The sequence below is a fragment of the Lepidochelys olivacea genome, assembly GCF_965140295.1.
Source record: "Lepidochelys olivacea isolate rLepOli2 genome assembly, chromosome: 21".
Taxonomy (NCBI): domain Eukaryota; kingdom Metazoa; phylum Chordata; order Testudines; family Cheloniidae; genus Lepidochelys; species Lepidochelys olivacea.
The window spans coordinates 11,481,163-11,503,828 of record NC_140431.1 but is presented as its reverse complement, the minus strand read 5'-3'; the positions used below and the strand labels follow the sequence as shown (position 1 = coordinate 11,503,828).

Genomic DNA, 22,666 nt, shown 5'->3' with positions numbered 1-22,666 from the left:
CAAAAATCACACTGCAACACAATCTCCATCCAAACCCAAAACAGCACCATGTGCCCCAGTCCAAACCCAGCCCTCCCACATGTGCTGTGTACTTTCGATCCAAACCCATCTGAAAGCCTTCCTGAAAACACTCTTGGCACCGCTGGAGAACCGACCCCCCCTCCACCCGTAAAAGGCAATGAAAGGACATGTCCTGAGAGAGTCCCCCAGCTCCCACGTAGGGTGAGTAACACCCGTCTCTGCTTTCAGAGGACAGCTGCACAGAATGGGCAGATGGCTGCTGCAGTTTTCGGCCCCATTCTAATGCCTGTCCTCTCATGCATACAAGGTCCATTTTCCAGACAAATATTTCACCCGCCCTGACCCACCAGGGTGGGTGTCTATGGGCAATGGCTCCTTTCCTTGTGACTGTCTCTCCTGGGGAGGGAGGAGGCGAGGGATAGAGGAAAGGACTCCCCATGGGATGCTTGTACTACACAGACTCCTAGGAAAAGCCCAGGAGGCAAGACAGTCACTAGGTGGCAGCCTTGTACCACACGCCCTCCGCAACCCCAAACTCTCGCTCTCCTGCGCACAAATACAGCGGCCTTTATTTTCTAACCTACTATTTCCTATAGGGTAAACTCCTAGGGTAAAAAGCCCTGATCTACACCCCAGCATTTCCAACCAGGTTTGAAACTGGTTCAGCTGGTGTGGTGGAGGCCACGCTCCAGGCTGCCCAAACTGGTTCTCAAAGCGGTTTGACTTGGGGGCGGGGGAGTTCCCAGCGGGGGCCCAGTGAAGTCAGAGCAGCCCTCCGGACTGGAGATTCCTACGTAGGCTTTTAAGCACACATTTAAGCTTTCTTCTCACCTGGATTGATCCCATTTACACTGGCTGGCCAAGCTGGTTAGAAACCAGTTTTCCAGGATTCGTGATCAAATTTGGTTTGAGCCCCAGCACGGACTAGACTCCCAGACACTGGATGGGTGAGGTGTAAGCAATGGCTGACATACGGCAATGGGTAGGTCCAGGTCCAGTGGGCCCCAGGCTAGACCCCAGCAGCGGAGAAAGTTCCTCTAAACAGGGCAGGCGGAGCCATCGTAATGTGGCAGTGTCCCTTTTTCTTTAATCTTCATTTCGTCCCCCCTCTGCTCCCCCCCACCCCCAAACTTCCAGAGAACTCTGAGGAGGAGGAGGCGGAGAACGATGACCCGCCGAAGAAGCCAAAAAAGAAGCTCCCCAAAGAAATCCCAGCTGGAGAAAGCAGGGAGAGAAAACCCAAGCTGAAAGGTCAGAAGCTGGAGCCCCGGAGAAAGGGCTGGCATGTGGAGGTGAACCCTGGGAGTGAACCCTGCTGTGTGAGTGAGAGGAAGGATGCTTCAGCGGTGAGGGTGCTAGACTAGGACTTGGGGGAGCTGGGTCAATTCCCTGCTCCTCCGCAGACTCCGGGTGTGACTCTTGGGTAAGTCACTCCCCCTTTACGAACCTCAGTCCCTGTTCTGTGCGATGGGGACCACAGTCCGCCCGGTCAAAGGGCGTGAGGTGCTCAGATGCTATGTTGAGGCAAGGCCAGGTGAGGTACCCTCTGTCTCTGGGGATCTGTGTGTGTACATCAGAGTCCCTCTCCAGGAAATGCCCAAGGGGACAGGAGTGGAAGGATCCTTTTGCTGCATATTTCCATTTCCCTGTCAACCGAGGCAGCTGGGCTGGAGCTGGTGTTTCTTTGCCTGGCTTCGGGATGTCTCCGCCTTGTAAGCGGACAGACCGGGAGTCAGATGGACCTCGGCATTTAGAGTCCTTCGCAGAGCTGAGCTTCCAGAGCCTGAGGATCCACCGTCGTGCATGGCGGGGCGGACGAGGCTCTTTCCAATCAAGCACCCTTGAGGCTAAACCACAGGGGATTTGTTTCTCCCAGCCAGAGCCCGAGTCCGAGTTCCCCGCCAGCATATGGCTGAGGGAGAGACCCTCTGCTGGCAGGGTGTTCTCAGCATTGTCTTCCAATTAGCCTTCTCCTGGAGGGGCCAACAGGGAATCTCTCTCCCCCCTGGGTCAGTGGAGCAGGCTCAGCCTGGGTGTTAAGGGACACACACTGCTAGAGAGCAGGAGATGGGGGCCTGGACGCAGGCAGGGCATGGAGAGGGCAGCTCGGATCCAGGGAGAGCTCTGGCTCAGGGCTGGCCTGAGAGAAGTGCCAGCCAGAGGTGGTGAGTTGCAATGGGTGGTTATTAGGGAAGTCAGCAGGACTGAGCAGTTAACACCCAGGCTGGGAATGAACAGGGACCACTGGCCAGCTGAGGCCCCAAGCCTCCAGGGAAGTGGCTGAGGGAGGAGGGCAGCAGAGGGCTGGAGCTCTCCTGTGTCTGCGTCTCCAGAGGCCCCAAAGTTACATCCCTGTGTCCCCCTTCTCTCTCTCATCTCCTCCCTGCCCTTTGCGCTCTCCCCTCAACACACCTGGCTTTTCCCCCATTCCTCCCCCTCCCTCTTTCCTTGCTCCCGGGCTTGTCCCCACTCCTCCCTGTTCTCTCTCTCTCCCCCCCGCCCCATCACTTACCCCTCACTATTCCCTCCGCCCTCCCTGCTTCTGCCCTTTTCTCCCTCCTCCTTTCTCCCTCCCAATAGGAGACAAAAGTGATTGTGATGCCAAGCCCAGAGCTGCCAAGCCCATGAAGAAGGAGCCGACGTCCATGTTCCAAGTGAGCGGGGACAAGAAGGAGAGAAAAGGCAAAAAGAAAGGTGAAGGGCGACAACTGCCCATACATCCCCTGGGCCCCCAGAGCTCTCGTCATCAACAAAGGGCACACAAGGAGTCACCACTGGTACCACAGGAGTCCTTGGGATATGGCTAGGGCTGGGTGGTCAGTACTTGGATGAGAGACCTCCCAGGAACTCTGGTGATGCTTCAGCAGGGGAAGCGCCCTGCCCTGCCTCAGTGCTGACCCGGTTCCCCTGGCACGTGGCTGTATGACGTTTGGATGAGGCCCGTGCGATCAGTAATAGACCCATGGCACGTCTCCGAAGAGTGAAGGTGTTACATAAAAACATAAGAATTTCCATACTGAGTCAGACCGAAGGTCCATCCAACCCAGCATCCTGTCTTCCCACAGTGGCCAGTGCCAAGAGCTCCAGAGGGAATGAACAGAACAGGGAATCATCAAATGATCCATCCCCTGTCGCCCATTCCCAGCGTCTGGCAAACAGAGGCTAGGGACACCATCCCTGCTCATCCTGGCTAATAGCCATTGATGGACCTATCCTCCATGAATTTATCTAGTTCTTTTTTGGACCCTGTTATAGTCTTGGCCTTCACAACATCCTCTGGCAAGGAGTTCCACAGGTTGACTGTGCGTTGTGTGAAGAAATACTTCCTTTTGTTGTTTTAAACCTGCTGTCTATTAATTTCATTTGGTGACCCTTAGTTCTTGTGTTATGAGAAGGAGTAAACAACACTTCCTTATCTACTTTCTTTACACCAGTCATGATTTTATAGACCTCAATCATATCCCTCCTTAGCCGTCTTTTTTCCAAGCTGAAAAGTCCCAGCCTTATTAATCTCTCCTCATACGGAAGCTGTTCTAAACCCCTAATAGTTTTTGTTGCCCTTTTCTGAACCTTTTCCAATTCCAATATATCTTTTTTGAGATGGGGCGACCACATCTGCACGCAGTATTCAAGATGTGGGCGTACCATGGATTTATAGGGAGGCAACATGATATTTTCTGTCTTATTATCTACCCCTTTCTTAATGATTCCCAACATTCTGGTCGCTTTTTTGACTGCCGCCAGCCAGATCTTGACCAAAACCCACCCTGAGTAACTCCATTCTCCTGAGCGAAATATTCCCTTGTCATGACAGATGCATACGGGCTCCATCTTCAGCGTCTCTCGATGGCTTTGAGACTCTCAGACGAAAGGCACGAGCATTAGCACAGGCATCCGTAGCCCTCTCTTGACTGATTCCTCTGTGCGCGTCTCTCCCCGTAGCCCCAGCTCTCACGAACAGTGAGGCAGAAGACGACTCCGATTCCAGCACCAAGCCAATCAAACCCAACACGAAAAAGGACACAGCTTCCATGTTCCAGGCGGGAGGCGACAACCACAAAGAGAAGAAGACCAAAAAGAAAGGTGGGTGCTCCCTGAGCTGGGGGTGCACCATGGCAGGCTCTGGGCACAGACGGGTACAAGTCCCATTGCTCAGGGCCAGCAGCAGGGCAGCACATGGGCAGATACTGGACCCCTGGGGTAACAAACTCTTCCATCTTCACCAGGTGGGGGTATTATTGTGGGTCCTATATTTGGGCTCTAGAGGAGGAGAATGTGTTGCTCCCTGCTGGCTACTTTAAGTAGTGGAATCGGCCATGTCCGTTGACTTGCCTCGTGCACAAATGCCCCAGTGGCTGCTTGTCCAGGCCAGCAGCTCAATGTGACCGAGTTAGGATCCCCTTGCCCTCCCTTTGCTAGCAGGGTACCCATCACATTGCTTCAGTCATGAGCTGCCACTGCCGGTAGGCTGTGCGGGCCATTCCACATGCTCTGCTCCCGGGGGGCAATCAATCCACCGGTGCCCTCCACCTGCCAGCGCGCTCAGCTCCTCCCCGCCATCCCGCTGCGATGCCGGCGGAGCTGGGCTGATGGGGTCTGGGCCGCTTCTGGGCAGCAAAGCGGGCGATGCCCATTGTGCGCCTTTCTGTCTGCAGCTCTCCCCAAAGCCGCCAGGGAGGGGAGCGAGGGAGAGGCCTCGGAAAGCCCTCAGAAGAACTCCAATAAGAAAGGGAAAGGGAAGAAGTCCAAGAAGGTAAAAGGCCAGGGCTAATGGCCAGCACTGGGAACAGGGGTTTCCTCACAAGCTCCCTCACCCCTGGGGTACGGCAGACCCGGAGCCAAATCCAGGGGCAGTCGCAGGAGCTTTCTGGTGTTAATGCTGAAGGAGGGCGGGAGGATGGGCAGGAAGCCCATCTCGCAGAGCAGGGCCACAGAAAGAATGGAGGGTGGGGCTGCCTAAAGGGGCTCCCGGCAGGTTCCCACAACAGCTGGGAGGAGGGGGTCGCCCCGGCAGATTCCCGCAGTGGCCAGGGGGAGGGGGTCGCCCCGGCAGGTTCCCGCAGTGGCCAGGGGGAGGGGGTCGCCCCGGCAGGTTCCCGCAGTGGCCAGGGGGAGGGGGTCGCCCCGGCAGGTTCCCGCAGTGGCCAGGGGGAGGGGGTCGCCCCGGCAGGTTCCCGCAGTGGCCAGGGGGAGGGGGTCGCCCCGGCAGGTTCCCGCAGTGGCCAGGGGGAGGGGGTCGCCCCGGCAGGTTCCCGCAGTGGCCAGGGGGAGGGGGTCGCCCCGGCAGGTTCCCGCAGTGGCTGGGGGGACTGAGTTCAGAGAAGGGAGATGCTGAGGAGCCTGGCACTTGACTGGCCAGACCCAGGGGAGATGAGGAATATGGCCCAGGGAGCAGCTTTGTGACTGGAAGGGAAAGGAAAGTGCCAGAGCGAGATACGTTTGGGCACACAACACTTGGCGGTGGGTGTGTTTCTGGCTGCTAACGCTTTCTTTCCGGAAAGCCCTAGAGCGGCGTGTGCCTGAAACAAGCCCTCCCTAAAGCCTTCTCCCTTTTCCGTCCTGGGTGCCGGCTGGGCCACAGAAGGAGGAGAGGCCGCCGTCCCCTGTCATCGAAGTGGACAACCTGGAGGACTTTGTGCTGCGGCCGGCCCCTCAGGGGGTGACCATCAAGTGTCGGGTCACTCGAGACAAGAAGGGGATGGACCGGGGCCTCTACCCTACATATTACCTGCACCTGGACAATGAGAAAAAGGCAAGCAGTGAAATGAGGTCCCAGCCTATTAGACTGTGGAGTAAGCCTCCCAGGGATCAGGGCAAACCCCTCACTCAGGGTGAGAGCTCAGTGGGGAATGGTTTTCCTGCCCCGCGAGAGTTTTTGCACAATTTTTCCCACCCTGAAATGAGGCAAAAAGTCCCCATCTCAGAAAACGTGGTGAGCCAATGATCATCTCAGCCGGCATCCATCAAAGTGTTCCTTTTCGCGAAGTTTGAAATGTTTCACTTCCACTCGGACCTTGTAACTTGGTTTTTAACCTGGTGTCAGTTGAATTGACAGAGATGTCGAAAGGGAATGTCATTTTGAATTGTAAAGTGAAAGGTTTTGTTCTGGACCTGTGGAACGAGCCGTCCTGGCAGCTTCAGGAGGTTTCAAACGTTCTTCGAATCGGGAGATTGGTTGAAACCAACCTTTGCTCAGGCAAAGTTTTGTTGGAGAATTCCTGAGTAGAGCTGGTCGGGACACTTAAAGCTGGACAAAGTACTATAGAGATGAACAATGGCCTAACAGGTCAGAATCATCCCGGTCGTAAGCCCATTGCCATCACTGGAGTTACACCAAGGCTGAGTTTGTCCCAATGAGTCTTTCCCATCTCTGCCTCCTGATATTCCATGGTGGTTTCCCCTCTTTGCTGCAGCCTGAGAGCAGTGTCATGGACCCATGCGGCAGCCATGTAGGTGTGCCTGCGTACTGCTGGGAGAAGGGTGACTGTCAGCGCTCCTGTTCAGTTCAGGCCCCCTGTGTCTCCCTGAAGATGCACCCCTCCCAGGAGCTGATGCCCCATTTCCAATGGTGATGCTGATTCAGTGGTGCAGTTTTCACGCTGCTCCTGGAGTAGGGCTGCAGCTTGCGATTTGAAATGCATTCGTCTGCTGATGGATCTGTTCCCTTCCATCCATATTCCCACAGTCTGCCTTGGGAGATACCCCAGGCTCTTTACATCCAGTGCGATTCTGTCGCTCAGCAGGTGCAGTTAGAAAGCCCTCGCCATGGGGGGTATGTCTACACTGCAAAGAAAAACCCGTGGCTGGCCAGGTGACTTGGGCTCGGGATGCGGGGCTGTTCCATTGCTATGTAGACTTTGGGGCCTTCCCACCTCGCATACCCTGTGTAGGCATATCCTGAGAGCCCAAGTCAATTAACCCAGGCTCTGAGACTCTGCACCATGGGTTTTAATTTGCAGCGTAGACATACCCAGTGTGTGAATACAAGGCCCGGCACAGAACCGAACTCCCCAGGCAGGGTCACCGCGTAACCAGTGTCTTTGAGAGTGTCTCCATTTGGGAGACCCATAAGATGTCATCACAATCACAGCCCGGTGACATTGGGCTGCCACCCTCTCCTCTTGTATCTTGTTCTGCTGCAATATGGGTCACGTAAATGTCACAAGACTGGCCCTCATGAGCTTGTCCTATTGCACAAGCCAGAATGTCCAAGAACCACCATCCCCAGAGACTTTAAAAAGACCCCCCCCAAAGGAAGGTAAGGATCCATGGAAATCTAAGTCCCAGACATGAGTCTAGCAGTTAGTCTGGAACATGGTGAGCTCCCTAGTCATTCCCATCTCTTGCGTCAGTGGGTCTAGGCCCAGCTCCTGTGAAAGCTGCCTCCTGCAGAGCACTCCGAGCTTCTCCTGTGTGGTGTTTCATTGTTCCAGGGAAGGCAACCGTCACAGACGGTGGTGGTCCTGGAGACATGCGATCTCTATGGTAGCTAAGGCAGGTCACCAAGAGGGCTTTGCATATCAGGACAGTGGCCTTGTACTGAGCTCTGTATTTACTAGGGAGGTGCTGTACTCCCAGCAGCCTGTTAGTAAGCAGCTTGAGTGTGTTTTGAGCCAGGTAGAAGTTCTTCAAGGTGTGTGGCTTCAGTCCTACTTACCGTGAGTTGCAACAATTGAGCAATCCCCGCTCAGCCCCTGTAATCCCGCCCCTTCCTTCCCGTCTCCGACAGGTGTTCCTGCTGGCTGGTCGGAAGCGGAAAAAGAGCAAGACCTCGAACTACCTGATTTCCATTGATCCCACTGATTTGTCCCGAGGCGGAGAGAACTTCATTGGGAAGTTGAGGTATGAGAAGCTGTGGCACCAGGCAAAATGGAGTCCGGGCCCGCCTCCCATTTCCATGAGTCCAGAGCAATTTCTCAGGTGACCGTGCCAGGGAGTGAAGTGAGAATATCTGCTATATTGCAGCGTCTGCCCTGTACGGCTGGAATCATACCAGCCTAGGTCTCCTGCTGCCTGGGCGATTTCCTGCATTCTCCTGTTCCTGCGGCTCTGAAGCCCCATCTGCTGGGATTATGTAAAACCCTGGTTTAGCAAACGCTGCTGCATGGTGAAGTGAATGCTCTGTGGCAAGTGGAGGGCTCCCGGGCCCTTTCCTCCAGACAGAACTTGACAGCCCATGTTGGGAGGGATGGGTCACGGGTTCAGATCCCATTCTGGTCAGTAATGAGTGCAAGTGGTCACCGACCGAGGGCTGTTGGGTAGGCTGCAGGCAGTGATTTGGTGGGTCCCAATCGTGTTCCCCATGGATAGTTGTTCACATCATGAAAAATGCCTTCATACTTGACACTAATCAGCCCCCTGGCTAGCAGTCTCGGCAGAGCATCCAGGGGCGGTCTGGGCCATTGGGACTGAACTCTTATCTCAGCCCTAGAGGGGTCCGTCCAGAACAGGATGGGCCCTTGGTGGGTGCAGCGTGAGAGCAGCCAGCCCTGTCCCTCTCTGGTCTGTCCCTGCTGCAGGGATACAGAGAGGACTCCAGGACTGTCCATCTGGCTCCTTTCACTCGCACTAAATTGATGTCTAAAAGCTATCAGGAGACAGTGGGCAAGGGGTGATCCTTCCACCCCTGCTTCCCTCACTTCCCGGGCTCAGGTGTAGTTTCCCCATGTACGTACCCTCCTTCCTACATGGAGATGTGGCCCACACTGCACCATTCAGCTTCCCCCCCAGCTCCATTCGGGCAGGTTGGCTTACTATCTACAGTGCAGGCCCTGCACTGATACTGCACATAGGGTGGAAACTGGTCCTTCGATGGGTGATGTGGGGAGAACATGTCCCCCATGGACATGGGGCAGGGGGAACGGGGCTTGCACTGAATCCCTCAGGTGGAGGAATGAGTCCCACACAGTTCAGCCTCCCAAAAGACAACTCTTGGCGGGAGGGGACCCAAGATTGGCAGCTGCTTGGAAACGCAACGAGGAGCCGAAGAGGGTGCACGTGTTGTCTAGGTTGCTGCTTCCCACTGCGACCCAGTTGAGTCCTTCTGACTTTGCAGCTGGGGGTCACCGCTTTTCTGGCTGGAACTGGAGCCTCCTGTGACTAGATCTGGCTTCTGGACTGGCGCTGGGGGGCAGGGAGGGGAGAACTGGCTCGTCTGGTTCTTTCTGAAGGGGAGAGAGGTCACCTCTTGACCCTGCTTTCAGCAGGGAGGAGTCCTGCACGTCCCAGCAGCCTTCGCTGCCGGCCAGGGGAGTTCACTGTGGTCTGTTGGAGCAGGGGGTGGGAGGCAGCTGTGTGTATGGCAGTTCAGAGACAGGTTCCACCCTGCGAGCACCCATAAATGACAGGATGTTAGCTCAGTGCAATGCAGTGACTAGCGGAGGTGGGCTACCTCAAGCGTAGGCTAAGCACAGAGCTGCCCAGGGAGCCAAGACCCGCTCTGCGTGCAGACTTGCACCAGTTTACCTAAAGGTGTGATTGCAAACAGGTTTTGTTATACCAGCACAACACTGTGTGTGGACTCTCTTCGGTCAGTGCAAACCCGTCGTCTTACATCGAGGTAGCATGAGTGAGTAACTTTGCAGGTGCAAGTTACAGAGAGAACCAGTTTAAACCCATTTACGAGGGTCGACGTGAGACTTTGCATCCCTTGTTTAAACCCTTTTAAGTTAAACCAGCGCGCACATAAGCCCCCACTTATATGGGGGTGTAGCAGGACTAGTGCAGGGGCCATGGGAATCACCCACGAACTGACCAGTGTCTGTGACATGCTATTCTCCTGCTGCAGAGTGTATGTTTCTGCTCAGTTGTGTGTAGCAGGTGCCTATCCAGAATCTTACCCACAAAGCCCCTCAAAGCACGACAACCCTGGTGAAAAGGAATCCAGGGTGCATTTGCAGTTAGGAGACCTGCTTGGTTGCTGCATTGGTGAAAAGGGTCATTGGGAAGCACGGTGGGATTGGGACCCCCAAGTCTCCTCTGTGCCTAGATCCAGCCCCATTTGGCTATCCAGGGAAATGCCAGCAATCTACACAAATGTGCAAGGCAAACTGAAGGGTGCGATGGATCAGGGGAGCTGTGTGCAAGGGGCAGCTGGGTCTGGAGGAAGCTCTTCCATGCCTTGGAGTCTCATGTGGCCGTACAGAGCTGGGCCTGGTGCAGGTTGTTCCCTGTGCAGGATACAACCCATGCCCCTCCCACCTCCCCATTAATCAGGTGCTTGTCAGTAAGTGACTGTCCTTGACAGACTCTGGTAGAGGAGAGCTGCTCCTCTCGCTCCCTGCGCAGAGATCTGGGCTTTGGGGACCACTGCAAAGACCCCACATTCCCTCCTGTTTCCTCCCTTTGATTGTGCTGCTGGGGGGCATCTGCTGAGATACCCTGATGCCCTGGAGACCCCTTTCAGAGCAGCACAGAGGGTAACCTAAGGAAGGACAAATAGAGGATCAGGAGAGGGGTGACGGTGGCACATACACCCCCCTCCCCCAGGTCCTCAGCCCGATTTCTGCCTTTTGTTGTAGATCCAACTTAATGGGGACTAAGTTTACCGTGTTTGATAATGGTGTGAACCCCGACAGAGCTAACGCCGACTGGTCAAACGTGCGACAGGAGCTGTCAGCCGTCGTGTATGTAAGTAACAGACGTAGGCTCCTTCCACCTTCCCCTGGTAGAGAACCGCGCTCACTGGGCAGCATCCCACAGTGGCTACTCAGACTCCTGTGCCCGCTGCAGTCTGTGCCAGACTGAGAGATTCCCGGATTCACTGCCAGTAAACGCGGCTGTCCTGCATCCTGTCCTGGAGAGCAGCGGTTGAGCCACCGGGCAGGCACAGCCTGGGCGGCGGCAGGACGAGCTTCTCCGTACACGCATCCCAGCTGTGCTGCGTGCACATCTGGATGGGAGGCAGGGCAGTGTGGAGCACTGCGTATCCAGGTCACGATAGGGAGTCCCGGACGCGCGCTGCTGGTACCAGTGGGTCAGGAAAGAGCTGCTAAGTCCTGAGCGGGATGTTTGTTCTCCCTGTTTGGCATGCGTGAGCCTCCGGTGACGTCCTGAGGAGACCGCTGGGGTTTCTGTTTCAGGAGACAAACGTTTTAGGGTTCAAAGGACCCCGGAAGATGACCGTGATCATCCCTGGAATGAATTCGGACAATGAGCGGGTGCCAATCCGGCCCCGAAACGTAAGTTGGCGCACCAGCCAGCAATGCTGGGAGCAGGCCCCCGCTTCCCTCCGTGGCATAGCCCACTTCTTAGCAATCCCTAAGGGAGCTGGTAGTTCCCCACCCAGGCACTCAGATGCCATGGGGACAGGCATGGTATAAGAACTCGAACAGAATGGCAGAAGCCTACAGCATGGAGACGATTTAAAGGGGCATGGAAGGTCCAGACAAGTGCCCGGATGCACACATGGGACCATATACCGCCTTGGATCTCCATGGCCAGCTCCCCTTGATGTTGGGAGGAGTACACGGGTGTGCAAACATTGTACACAGCCTCATCCAGACCCTGCACATCCTGGGAAATATTCTCAGGGGTAGAAAGACTCTCACACACCTTTCTTGTGCTGTCTCCTGAGCGTGTTTTCTCTCTGGTCCCAGGATAACGACGGGCTGCTTACGAGATGGCAGAACAAGAACATGGACAACCTGATCGAGCTGCACAACAAGGCCCCGGTATGGAATGATGAGACCCAGTCTTACGTCCTGAACTTCCATGGCAGAGTCACCCATGCCTCCGTCAAGAACTTCCAGATCGTGCACAGCAACGATCGTAAGTCCATAGGGAGAGTCACCATGCAAGGTCAATTTCCTGGTCAGGGAACAGCGTGCGAGACACAGGCAATTCCCTGAGCAAGCTATGGCAAGATGAGGTGGAGGTTGTCAGTCTGGAGGGCTCTCACTCCATCTCTCTGGCTTAGGTTTTGTGCTTGTGAGCTTCAGTCTGGTCATTGTGAGCAGCATTATCCCGGGGCAGAGTATCTGTGTCCCTGGGATATGAAGGGAAAGCTGATCTGGGCCTTGAATTGGCACCAGACAGGAACTGGGAGCCTGTGGAGGACGTGGTGTCCTCGGCAGCTTTTCCGGCTGAGGTCAGGAGGTGGGCTGCTGAGGTCTGTCCCCGGAGCACAGTCCTGGCGCCCTGCTCTGGGGCTCGCACGTTACTGACATGGCAGCTCCGGTGCTGGGCACGCACCTTACTGAGCACGGTCACGTCATTCGCCCTTTCTGCTCCCTGGGCGTAGGCAGCATCTGAGCCAAAGCGAGTTTCCGCTCCTGACGGCCCTTCAAAGCCAGCACCACCCCGGAGGGTCAGCTGAGTCTGTCAGCTTCAGGCATCAGCCGGAGAGGCAGGCAGCCAGTGGTGGGGGCAGAATCTTTACAGCGGGGGAGAAGGAACGGTCCCAGCAGGCTGAGTGGTGGGATTTGCAGCTGGAGAGGTCCTGCTCCCGCTTGGAAACTCTCAGTCCATTTGATCTGAGAGGAGTCCGGGTGTGAGTTTCCGGACCATAATCTCACTTTAAATAAGGGGCTACGCTCTGCAAGGAACCTGCTCCGAGGGAACGTTTGGCCCATTGTCCAAGCAGAATGGTACCCCTGAGGAGCCTTGCTACTCATAGCTCTGTGCCCATGGTGGGCCAAATTCGTGCTCCGTGTGGATCATGCTGGAGTGGAGCACCGGGGGAGCCAGAGGGCCAGGCAGGTTGTGCGAGGGGACTGGGGCTACCTGGATCTGGTGGACGGGGGAGCCTGCCCAAGTTCTGCCGTTCCCCAGCCCGGCTCGTGCAGCTTGAGCCTGGAACCTTCCCTGGGCGCGGTTCGAGCTGCAAGGAAACTGTTCCCCTCCTGGCCTTTAAACAAGGGCTCCTGGCTCAGTTTCTCACTGCTGGTCACTGGATGAATAACTAGGATAAGGCCCTAGGACGAAGCTGTCCAGAAGTCCCCACCCAGGCCGTCGGTGCCGCTGGCCATTCCTGGTGGGGGCCCCGCTGACGGGGACAGCTCCAGGAGCAGGTTGCCCCAACCTGGGCCCGCTGGGCCCAGGTCCTGAGCTGGGGGAAGGGGGACAAGAGAGGCAGTGAGCACCCCGCACTGAAACCCATTCGATAAACAAAGGGTAGAGCCCGGGAAGGGTCACAGACCAAATCCAGCCCTGGTGTAAGCAAGCCCAGCTCCCACCGATGCCAATAGCTGAGCACCTGCTTACACCAGTGTTACATGGGCCCCTTTTGTGGCTGGTTTTGAATCCATGGCATCTGAACTCCCCGCATCCCATGTACGACCATAGAGGGAAGAATGATTTGGGGCAGTTCTCAGGGGCCTGTGCTTTTCCGGAGGTCAGGCTAGGTAGGTGATCAGCTTTGGGGAGCTGGGCTCTTTGGGAAACCTGGCCCCAAGTTGGGGGGTGTGATGAGACTCTTTGAAAATTCTGGCCCCTGGGCATAAGTGGGAGTTCAGCAATCCACAGACCTTGTACAGCCTCTGCTCCGGGGCGGGGGAGTCTCACCCAGAGGGCGAAACAATCCTGTGTTGGCTCCGTTCCAACTCGGCTGATGCTGGAGACAGAGCGACATTTTACTTGGTTGGCTTCATGAGTTGGCTGGATTTGGAAGGTCCCTGAGGATCAGTCAGAGGGTTCGAAGTTCAGACAGCTGACTGCTTGGGGGCTGTCGGGCTCCACCCACCCTGTGCCCCAGACTCAAGGCAGAGACCACCTGCGAATATGTGAGCGAGGGCAGCTCAGCGGCTTTATGAAGTGTGCAAAGCAGTGAGAGACTCTTCTGCCTGTCACCTGTCCAGTCCAATCAGGGGACGTTTGTGTCCAGAGTGTTGGATTACAGGACAGAAAGAACCTGTCAGGGGGCCTCCCGGTTATTTTTACAGCTTTCCTGTCACCCTCGCTGTTGTAACAAAAGGAAAAAGGAGAGGCTGTGGGCTGGGGGAGTGCCACTGAGTTGCAGAGCTGAGAATGGTCAGGTCAGGAATTCTAGCAAGGGATCAGTTTCCCCTTGGGAGAGGCAGGGTCTGGGGCTCCTGTGGTCTCTTACCCTATCAGTAAGGGAGCGGCGCTGAGAGGGGCAGGGCTGGTTCTGCTGATTAAATGGCAACACTTATTGTCAGGCAAGTGGCTGAGCTCTGCCTCCACCCTGCTCAGCCCCCTCCTGCTCTGCTGGGTTTGACATTTGAGCGAGAGCCCCGCGACCGTTCAGTCCCCCATGGCGCGGTGCTTCGCTCAGCCACCGCCTGGGAGCTGGCGGCAGGTGCAGGACCCACACACTCAAACGCGGAGACGTGACGCAAGCGACATTGCTTCTTTGGAAGGTCACCTTCGATGGACAAACTGCAGAGGTTGGGTTCAAACTGAGCCCCTGGGCATTCAGATCCCTAGGGGTATGACTTCAGCCTCTGGGATCTGAAAAACTGAGCTGGAAATGTCACCAGATGGACTTCCTCGTGGGTTTTCTGGGTGCTATAGAGGAGCAGTTCATCTGGTGCCTCCTCCTCGTCAGGGATCTCAAAACATTAATGAATCAAGCCTCTCAACCCGTTCAGTTATCCCTGGGTCACCGATGGGGAAACTGATGCGGCTCACAAGGTTCAAAGTGACTGGGAGGGACCAGGCCGCTGGAGATCTGAATTCTGTTCTGGCCTCTGCCAGAGACTGCGTAGCCTTGGGCAGTCTCCTAAGCCAGAGTTCTGGCTGCCTGGCTGAGTCGAGGGTGTGGGGCTTTGACCCTTGGCACTCAGACCAGCCCAGGAACCAGTTTGTGTGCATGTTTGCCCTGGTGGCCTCTTACCTCCTCTCTTTCAGCTGACTACATTGTGATGCAGTTCGGCCGCGTGGCGGACGACGCTTTCACCATGGACTACAACTATCCCATGTGCGCCGTGCAGGCTTTCGCCATTGCCCTGTCCAGCTTTGATGGGAAGCTGGCCTGTGAATAACACACCTGGGAGCCCTACGTCCCTGAGCTGTCCTGAGCCTAGGCCAGTCGGAGGGGCTGAGCTAGACAGGGGTTTGCCTACAATACGGGGAACTGTGCTGACAATCGAGAACCCGTGAATCACTCTGCAGATGTGAATAACAGCTGGACTGGTATTACTAATGTTACCTGTGCACACCTGGACAGTGGTGCTGAAGGAGACCAAGTGGAGTCGTTAAATGCAAATATGTATCTACCGATTAGGGTGTAGCAGGTCAGATATCACACAGTCACTGTTCTGTCTTCCTCAGCTTCCACCCTGATGGAAGAGATGGCCCCAAGCACTGCAGGGATGCTCTTTTAAGCTATAGTGGGTTGGATCATTACTGTAGAATACCAGAATATCATGTACTCTTGTCTCCATCGAGTCTCTGGGTGGTTCAGAACTGGTCACTGGTCCCAGACCACAAAGCAGAATCGCTCCCTCTATATACTTAGCAGATGAGCCCAATGGTTACTCTGACTTCATCCTTTCAGGAAGTTCCTCGGAGTCCTGGAAGTACTTTTTTAGAGGTTTTTAGATTCTGTTTTATATATTGTAGCATTAGATTTAAATAACAAAGGAGTGTGGGAGGCAGTTAATTTGTTTTCTTTGTATGATAACGGTCAATAAATGAAAAACTGTGGTGACAAGTCTCTGTTCATTAAAAAAATGAAATTGAACTTCGTGCTGGACCAGAGTGCTTTCTCTATCCCCAGAATAGGTACAGCAAGGGAATGGAAGGGTAAGTATCCCTCACTCGCACTGTCCAGCCAATGTGATTCCTCCCTCTCCAGGCAGAAGATGTATTGATTTCTTGAAGAGCAATACTCTGGCCTCTAGCTATGCAGCAGACACAGCTGGTTCATGGTATGTACTTGTGAAGGCACTTCTAACCAGCACCTGGCCCAAGCTTTGTAAAGAGCTTGCCTGGATTTTGTAGGAGCAGAGATGGACCTAATTCCAAACCTAGGCATTACCATCTCCCCCCGGTGCACCCATTGGGAAGTGGCCCCTTGTAACTATCTGCAGGCCCTGAACCTGGGCCTGCATCCACAACACCAGCACCACCCGACGGGTCTACTAGTGACTGGAGTACTGGGGTAAGGATAAGGTGTCACCCACAGGGACCTGATTGGAGAAGCTCCAGAGTCCCTGATTGGGCCAAGTACACTATTTAAGCTAGAAAGAGACACAGTAATGCATCCGATGAAGTGAGCTGTAGCTCACGAAAGCTTATGCTCAAATAAATTTGTTAGTCTCTAAGGTGCCACAAGTCCTCCTTTTCTTTTTGCGGATACAGACTAACATGGCTGCTACTCTGAAAGCTGTCAAGTAAGGTGTCTGTGCAACAAGGTGAGTCCTGGTTTGCTGCTACCACAGACCCTGCTGTCTGCTACCTGACTTCTAGTCTTGTACCGGATCCCTACCCTGTTCCCAGCTCCCACCCTCAGCCTCATCCACTCCCTGTATCCTATCACCCTGGTTCCCAACGGCCCCAGCTCTGACCCCTCCTGCCTTGCTTCTTACACCCAGGGCCTGATTCTCCATTGCCCTGTGTCTTGCATAGTCATTGATAGCAGCACAAACGGGATATAAAACGCTGCCATTGTGAGCAGGTGCCGTTGAGCACTCGCTGTGCTACATAAAATGCTGAGCAATTTGAGTCTCTGTCCATGCTTCGAGGTCGTTAACCTTTCCTTACGCGCCAAGGAGTCGGCCCTTGAGGAACTCCAAATCCCCTCTGCATGGTGTATGTCATCTCCCTCCTTCCCTCCCTACAGGCCTTTCTGAATGAGAATGGCCCCAGCGCCACTTGCTTTGAGTGTCCAAATCTTGCCAATGGCTGCAAATATTGAAGCAACCAGCTGAGGCCACAGTAATGTAAAATCTCTCGCATCAAGTGGATGGAAGGTAAACGCAGCTGGGCTGCTCCACAAAGGAAAGATTCAGAGCCAGCCCCCTCCTAATGCCTAATGGGAGGGGACTCTCTTAAAAGACAGACTGGGCCTTGAGTTACCTTTATTGGATGAATATGAATTGCAAACGCTCCTACCCCTGTTCTAGCCTCCCTGCCTAGCAGGCAGTGCAGCCTGCAGCCACACCACCGCTGGCTGGGATCCGGTTCCACCTGACAAGCTGAGCATGATTGGGTTGGGTCCTTACTTGGAGAAGAGACCTCAAGGGGGAAATGCAAGGTGCTCCAGGAAGTGCTGCTCATGACTCAGAAGGCGTGGCGCTCTTCCTTCTGAGTCAGTCCTTGTGTATTGATTAGTGGCATGGCCTTGTCTCTCTGAGAAGTCCTCCCAGCCCAGCCTTCTGACCACTCGTCACTTCAGCTCTCCAGGGTGTTTTCTGGAAGAGCAGGTACGTTTTGAAATTTGGCCAAGACACCAGGGCTAATTTGGGTAACTAGCTTTTGCCTACTGAACAGTCTCCTTTGTGCTTCGATTGGATGCCATGCTGTTCTTCACTTCCTGTCCTAAACTGCTGCCAAGTGCTGTGGGGCATCAGATGACTGTTGTCTGTCAGTGAATCATGCAGGTCAGTGTATCAGAAGGATTGGAAGGTGCTCTGTAAATTGACGCAGTAAGGAAGTCACTATTAACTGTTAAGCTGTCACCCTTTCCACTCCTTTAACAGTCATTGTTCTGAGGGGGGGAGGGACTCTATCCCTGCTTCTCTTTCATAAACTCCCTCGGTGGAGTGACAACTCAACTGTACTGCCATGGCAAGGCTCCCAAGCAAATCCATGAATAAGGCAGTGGTGATGAATGCTTGTGGGGGGGGGGGGAGGAAGAAACCAGAGCTGCAGCCCCAAAACTAGCAGGGAGCCGGGTGTCATGGCCTCTGATCTCCCATGGAAAATCTGGAGAGGCAACGACCCAGTGCTAATTATAGAATCTTAGAAATGTAGGACTGGAAGGTACCTCAAGAAGTCATCCAGTCCAGGCCCTAGCACTGAGGCAGGTCCACGTAAGCCCAGCCACACAGTGTAGTAACGGGGTATAAAGTACCTCCTTACTGCTCACAGTGCAAAGAAGAGAGCAGCCTTCACTGAGCCACTGCACCCCTTCCTACCCTGTGGGTTGTCAGGGGTAGGTAGGTACCAGACCCTGACTTCCTACCCCTGTTGTGCCATGTGGGGTCGTGCAATAATCAGAATGACTAACACATAGTAATGTTTGTGATCCCAGATGACTGATTTTTAAAGACAAATTATTAAAAAAACCAAACAAAGGCTGTGCTTCAGAGGAACTCCCAAAGAACTGTCGTCTTTTGCAACAGCCATCCATGTTCTCACCGGGAGTGGGTCCATGGGCTGCTATCAGCCACCCTCTGTCTGAGGCACTAGAGAGTTTTGTAGCTCATCCCCCTTTACCAGGATGTAGCCTTGTTGTATCGGGAAAAAGGTAGGGCCTAAGCATGGAGGAGATGGTGGGGATAATTCATCTTACCACCACCAGGCAACCTGGGCACCTCCAAGACTTATCTCCTACAACCACACCATGAGAGCTGAGGACCTCTTGTGTGCTTAAAAGGTGGAGCATTAGGCAGGTCAGACCCAACTGTTCTAGATCAGAGGGTCGGATTGCATTGTTCCAGATCAGAGGCTCTGTCCCCATTACATTCACTGTTCTTCTGTGCCTGCAGCCTCTGATTAGGGATAATCAAAGTGTAGAAAGTAAGAACTTTCAGCCCAGATTCCAAACTGGAACCAAACCTCTGCCGAGACTGGAAAAAGTCTGGATACCTTCTGAGGGTGGGTTTTTTCATGCTCTTCATGATTACCTGAGCATAGATGGAAAACGAAGAGCCAAAATATACCAAGAACAGCAGTTCAGTGCTATTTGGATCCATCAGAAAGGGGGCACCTATAAGTTTCATTAAAAGGCCTGGCACAAAACTTTCCCTAAAGTGTGTGTTTTTTTGTTTTTTGTTTTTGGGTGAGTACCATCCAAGTCAAACATCTGAATTTTTTCAGTTTTATCCATTATTGCCTCTGATCCCTAGAAAAATATGTTTACCTAATCCAAATACCAGCCCAACACAACCTAAACAATTATTGTAACACTACCGCAGAGAGCAAACACAAAGCTAATTGAAAAACAGACCCCACAGTGTATAAACAACAAGCACAATTCTAGCAACACATGCATGCAGCCAACAACAATTAACGCACACACCAGTAATCTCAAACTCGGTTACACTTGCAAATAATCAAAACTGAAACCAACTGCACTACAAGAAACAACTGAAAACAATTTAGGAGGGCAGGAGATACTTGGTCCTTTGTTTGCTCCGGCTGCTAGTGCCAGAGACAGCAGAAGAGAATAAGGGTTGAAGCAGTTGAAATGTGCATCTGTTTTGTGCTATCGAGAGTGTGATGGATGCAAAGAAAGACCAATGCATGAAGATAGTGGGAGGGGCAAAAGGAATGTTTGCTGCAGGGAAAGATCAAAAAATAAGAGATCTTATCAACGTAGTTTAGGCCTAAAATATTTTTCTTTTAAAGGATTTTACAGCTCACACTGAGCGATGCTCCTGTGCTGAGCACGAGCATGAGGCCTATGCCTCACTTAAGTTCTAGTTGGAGGTCTTAAGTGTGGCAGCGTATACTCCCTCCACAGGGCTGAATTTCACCCAAAGCGAAATACTCTCAGCCATATTAATGGCATGCCTCCCATTAGAGGCCCAGAGCGTGGGCGGGTGGGGAAACCAGAAGGGAGATGCATTTTAGTTTCACAACTCTAAGACAGTTGCATGCAATGGAAAGTGGAAAAAAAAATATTACACTCTAAGGTAGGGTAAAGCCTTACCTCCCAGGGCTGGTTAATCAAGGCTCCTGCTCTTCTAGCCAGTGGCCACAGGGTCACCCAGAACATTGTGGTTGGAGTCCCCAGTAGATGCTCTGCCTATCAGGCAAATTTCAGCTCTACCAGTAAGCAGGAGGGGATGAGTTCAAGGCCTCATGCTCACAGCCTGCCCACCACGAAAGTTGGTTGTGATTGGCCTGCCGCTGTGTCTGGGTCCTGATCCTGCACAACCTCCGCCTACTGTAGGCCACAGACAATGCCCAGGCCTCTTTTCTCATCACTTTGCCCAGCCTACATCTTGGTCCTCAGTTCTACCCGTGCGCTGCCCAAACCTCTCTCCTGGTGGCTCCTGCTCCTCATTTGCCCCCTTTTGGTGATGCTCCCACACCACCCCCTGTTCTCACAATCATCCCTGGCCAGGCCCCTTTCTGCCACTAGTTAAACCCGGTTCCACAAGGCCTACGTGCATTAGCGTCCTCACGCAATGCCATCCAGCACTCCCTGTGCTAATGGTTCAACATGACAGATGGGGAGTTATGCCACTGCATGGAAATATATGAATGAACAGGGGTGGCAGCTCCATAAGCCTGAGGCCGGTTGGGGAGAGGCCTGGTTCTCTCACACCGGTGTAAATGAGGAGGAATGGCACTGGAACAAATGGAGTTAAACTGGCATAGGGAATTCAGACTCTGTACTTGGGGCTCTTCTTGTGGTACCTGCTCTGTGGACAAGCACTTGATTATTACTGCTAGAGTAGCACCACTGGGCTGGGCACTGGACATGCACATAGTCCCTGATCTGAAGAATTTAGTGTCTCAATAGATCAGACAAACAAAAGCCCACAGAGGAGATGTAATTGACTAAACTTATCCATCAGAGAAGTGACAAAGGCAGGATTAGAACCCTGGGGTCCTTAGCACCAAGTTAGTGCCTACCCCCCTAGACCATGCTGTTTCTCAGCAAGCAGGTATCTCACTCCAATACTTTTAACCAGGGCTAAACATTAGAGGCTGTGTTTGTGTTTTGTTTACTCTGGTTTGTCTATTTTAATATACATTGTAATTTAAATCCTTAGAAGAGGAAGGGAATCCTCTGGCCACCAATCTTGATCTCTGGCCTTCTGGATGATTAGAGTAGTCGCTTCCTTTTTTGCCATGAACTACCAGGACTAATTGGGAAGCCAATGTTTTGTTACTGACTTAAAATACAGTCTTTTTAATCGAGTCAGGACAAGTTTGGGATTTTTACAATGCTGTAGCTAGTCTTGTTGTTTTGCCTAGATTCGGACTTTCCAGCCACAGGGAAATATTATTTATGGCTTTATTGCTTGCCTCACTTTTATGTTATAATTTGGAAATGGAAGTGGCTGTTTCCCACCCGTGGAAGAGAAATAGCAGCGGCAAGTATTATGGACTTCTGACCCACGACTGGATCAAACCACTGGATCTGAATTTTGCCTCATTCTATAAGGGGCAGATCCAAACAACACAGAAGTTTCAATCTGATTCTTTAAACAAAATAAGGTCCCAACCACTCATGCATGTGTTTAACTTTACACACACAAATAGTCCCATTGCTCTTCCCATACACAAAATGACTCAGGTTCTTAAATTTTGCAGGATTAGGCCTTTATTACACTGCTTGGCCCAGATGCTTAGCAATAGGCACCTGTCAAGGGCAGGAGAGTTTGATGCTGTTTTATTCATCATGTTAGATTGCTGAATGTGCGGGGTGGCTGTAGCTTAACAGGCCTTGGTAGTGTTTGTCTAGTCCTGAGTCACTCGAATAAAACAAGGTCTAAATGAAAACTAAAAAGCAAAGCCCAAGCCTTATAAACTGACAAGAGATCATGGCCTGAAACGCTGAATCTAAGTGAGCAGTCATTTAACTGTGAATTTTTACCAACTACATGGAAAGCATTTACAATTATTATTTGTATTTTGGTACTGCCTAGAGCTCCAGTCATGAACCAGGACCCCACTATACTAAGGGTTGTACAAATACAGAATAAAAAGACAGTCCCTGCTCCAGGAACAATTTGTATAGTTGGGGTGCTGAGAGCCATTGAACCAATCTGTAAACCGTGTATGTGCTGGAAACCACTTCAAGCCAGGGGGGTGCGACAGCACCCCCAGCACCCCTAGTTCCAGCACCAAAGCCCTGCCCCCATAGACCTTACAATCTAACTAGACCGCAAGGGCTGTATTTCCAAGTGCTCAGCATCTGCAACCAAGGCCAGATTTTCCACAGAACTGAGCTCCTATTTAGGCACCAAAATTAGTGGCCGGGTTTTCAGAAGAGCCCAGCACACTGCGGGATGAGTTTTTTTGGAAAAAATCTGCCCATCGGTGCCACAGTGGGAGCTGCTGCATGCTTTTGAAAAATTGGTCCTTTATTAAAGTGCCTAAATGGGAGCTGGGCCCTGGAAGATCCAGCCCCACTTGTGGGTGCTGGGCACTAGGCGATACGGCCCTGAGTGCGCCTTGAAAACCTGGGTCTGGAGTGGTATGTTAATAAGATGGTGTGTGCGAAAGGGGAGGACAACATGAAGACAAGCCTAGGTGTCCTGCACTGGTGTAACGGTAAAAAAAAAAAAAAGTCGGTCAACAAGCAAACTCCATGGTCCCCAAATGAGAAGCGGGTCGGTAACCAGAACTTCCCAGGGTTTACCCTCAGCGGTGTGCGGGGAAGAGCGGAGGGGGCCCAACAGCTAAGTAGTCAGGGAGACAGGAGCTAATCCGGGGGGAGTTTGGGGTCTGGTTCCACCTTGGGGTGCCCTTTACTTGTGCACAAGGCTGCTCTTGGGAAAGGCTCCGGGGAGCCAGGAAGGGCAAGGGGAGGCCAGCAGGCTGGGGTCAGAGCAGATGC

At 53.2% G+C, this 22,666-nt stretch overlaps 1 protein-coding gene across 2 annotated transcripts in view; it reads left to right on the top strand.

Annotated features, from left to right (window-relative positions):
- Positions 1 to 15,617, top strand: part of TULP1 (TUB like protein 1) — a 33,092-nt gene extending 17,475 nt beyond the window's left edge. The window contains exons 4-13 of one of the 2 annotated variants that reach the window (XM_084611381.1): positions 1,159 to 1,272; positions 2,602 to 2,715; positions 3,964 to 4,104; positions 4,677 to 4,774; positions 5,603 to 5,773; positions 7,751 to 7,863; positions 10,542 to 10,650; positions 11,103 to 11,201; positions 11,619 to 11,790; positions 14,830 to 15,617. In XM_084611381.1, coding sequence (XP_084467507.1) covers positions 1,159 to 1,272; positions 2,602 to 2,715; positions 3,964 to 4,104; positions 4,677 to 4,774; positions 5,603 to 5,773; positions 7,751 to 7,863; positions 10,542 to 10,650; positions 11,103 to 11,201; positions 11,619 to 11,790; positions 14,830 to 14,963 — 1,265 coding nt within the window. In that variant the 3' untranslated portion in view covers positions 14,964 to 15,617. The remainder of the gene's footprint in view (positions 1 to 1,158; positions 1,273 to 2,601; positions 2,716 to 3,963; positions 4,105 to 4,676; positions 4,775 to 5,602; positions 5,774 to 7,750; positions 7,864 to 10,541; positions 10,651 to 11,102; positions 11,202 to 11,618; positions 11,791 to 14,829) is intronic. The other variant, XM_084611382.1, reaches the window with a different exon arrangement.
- Positions 15,618 to 22,666: the final 7,049 nt, after the last annotated feature.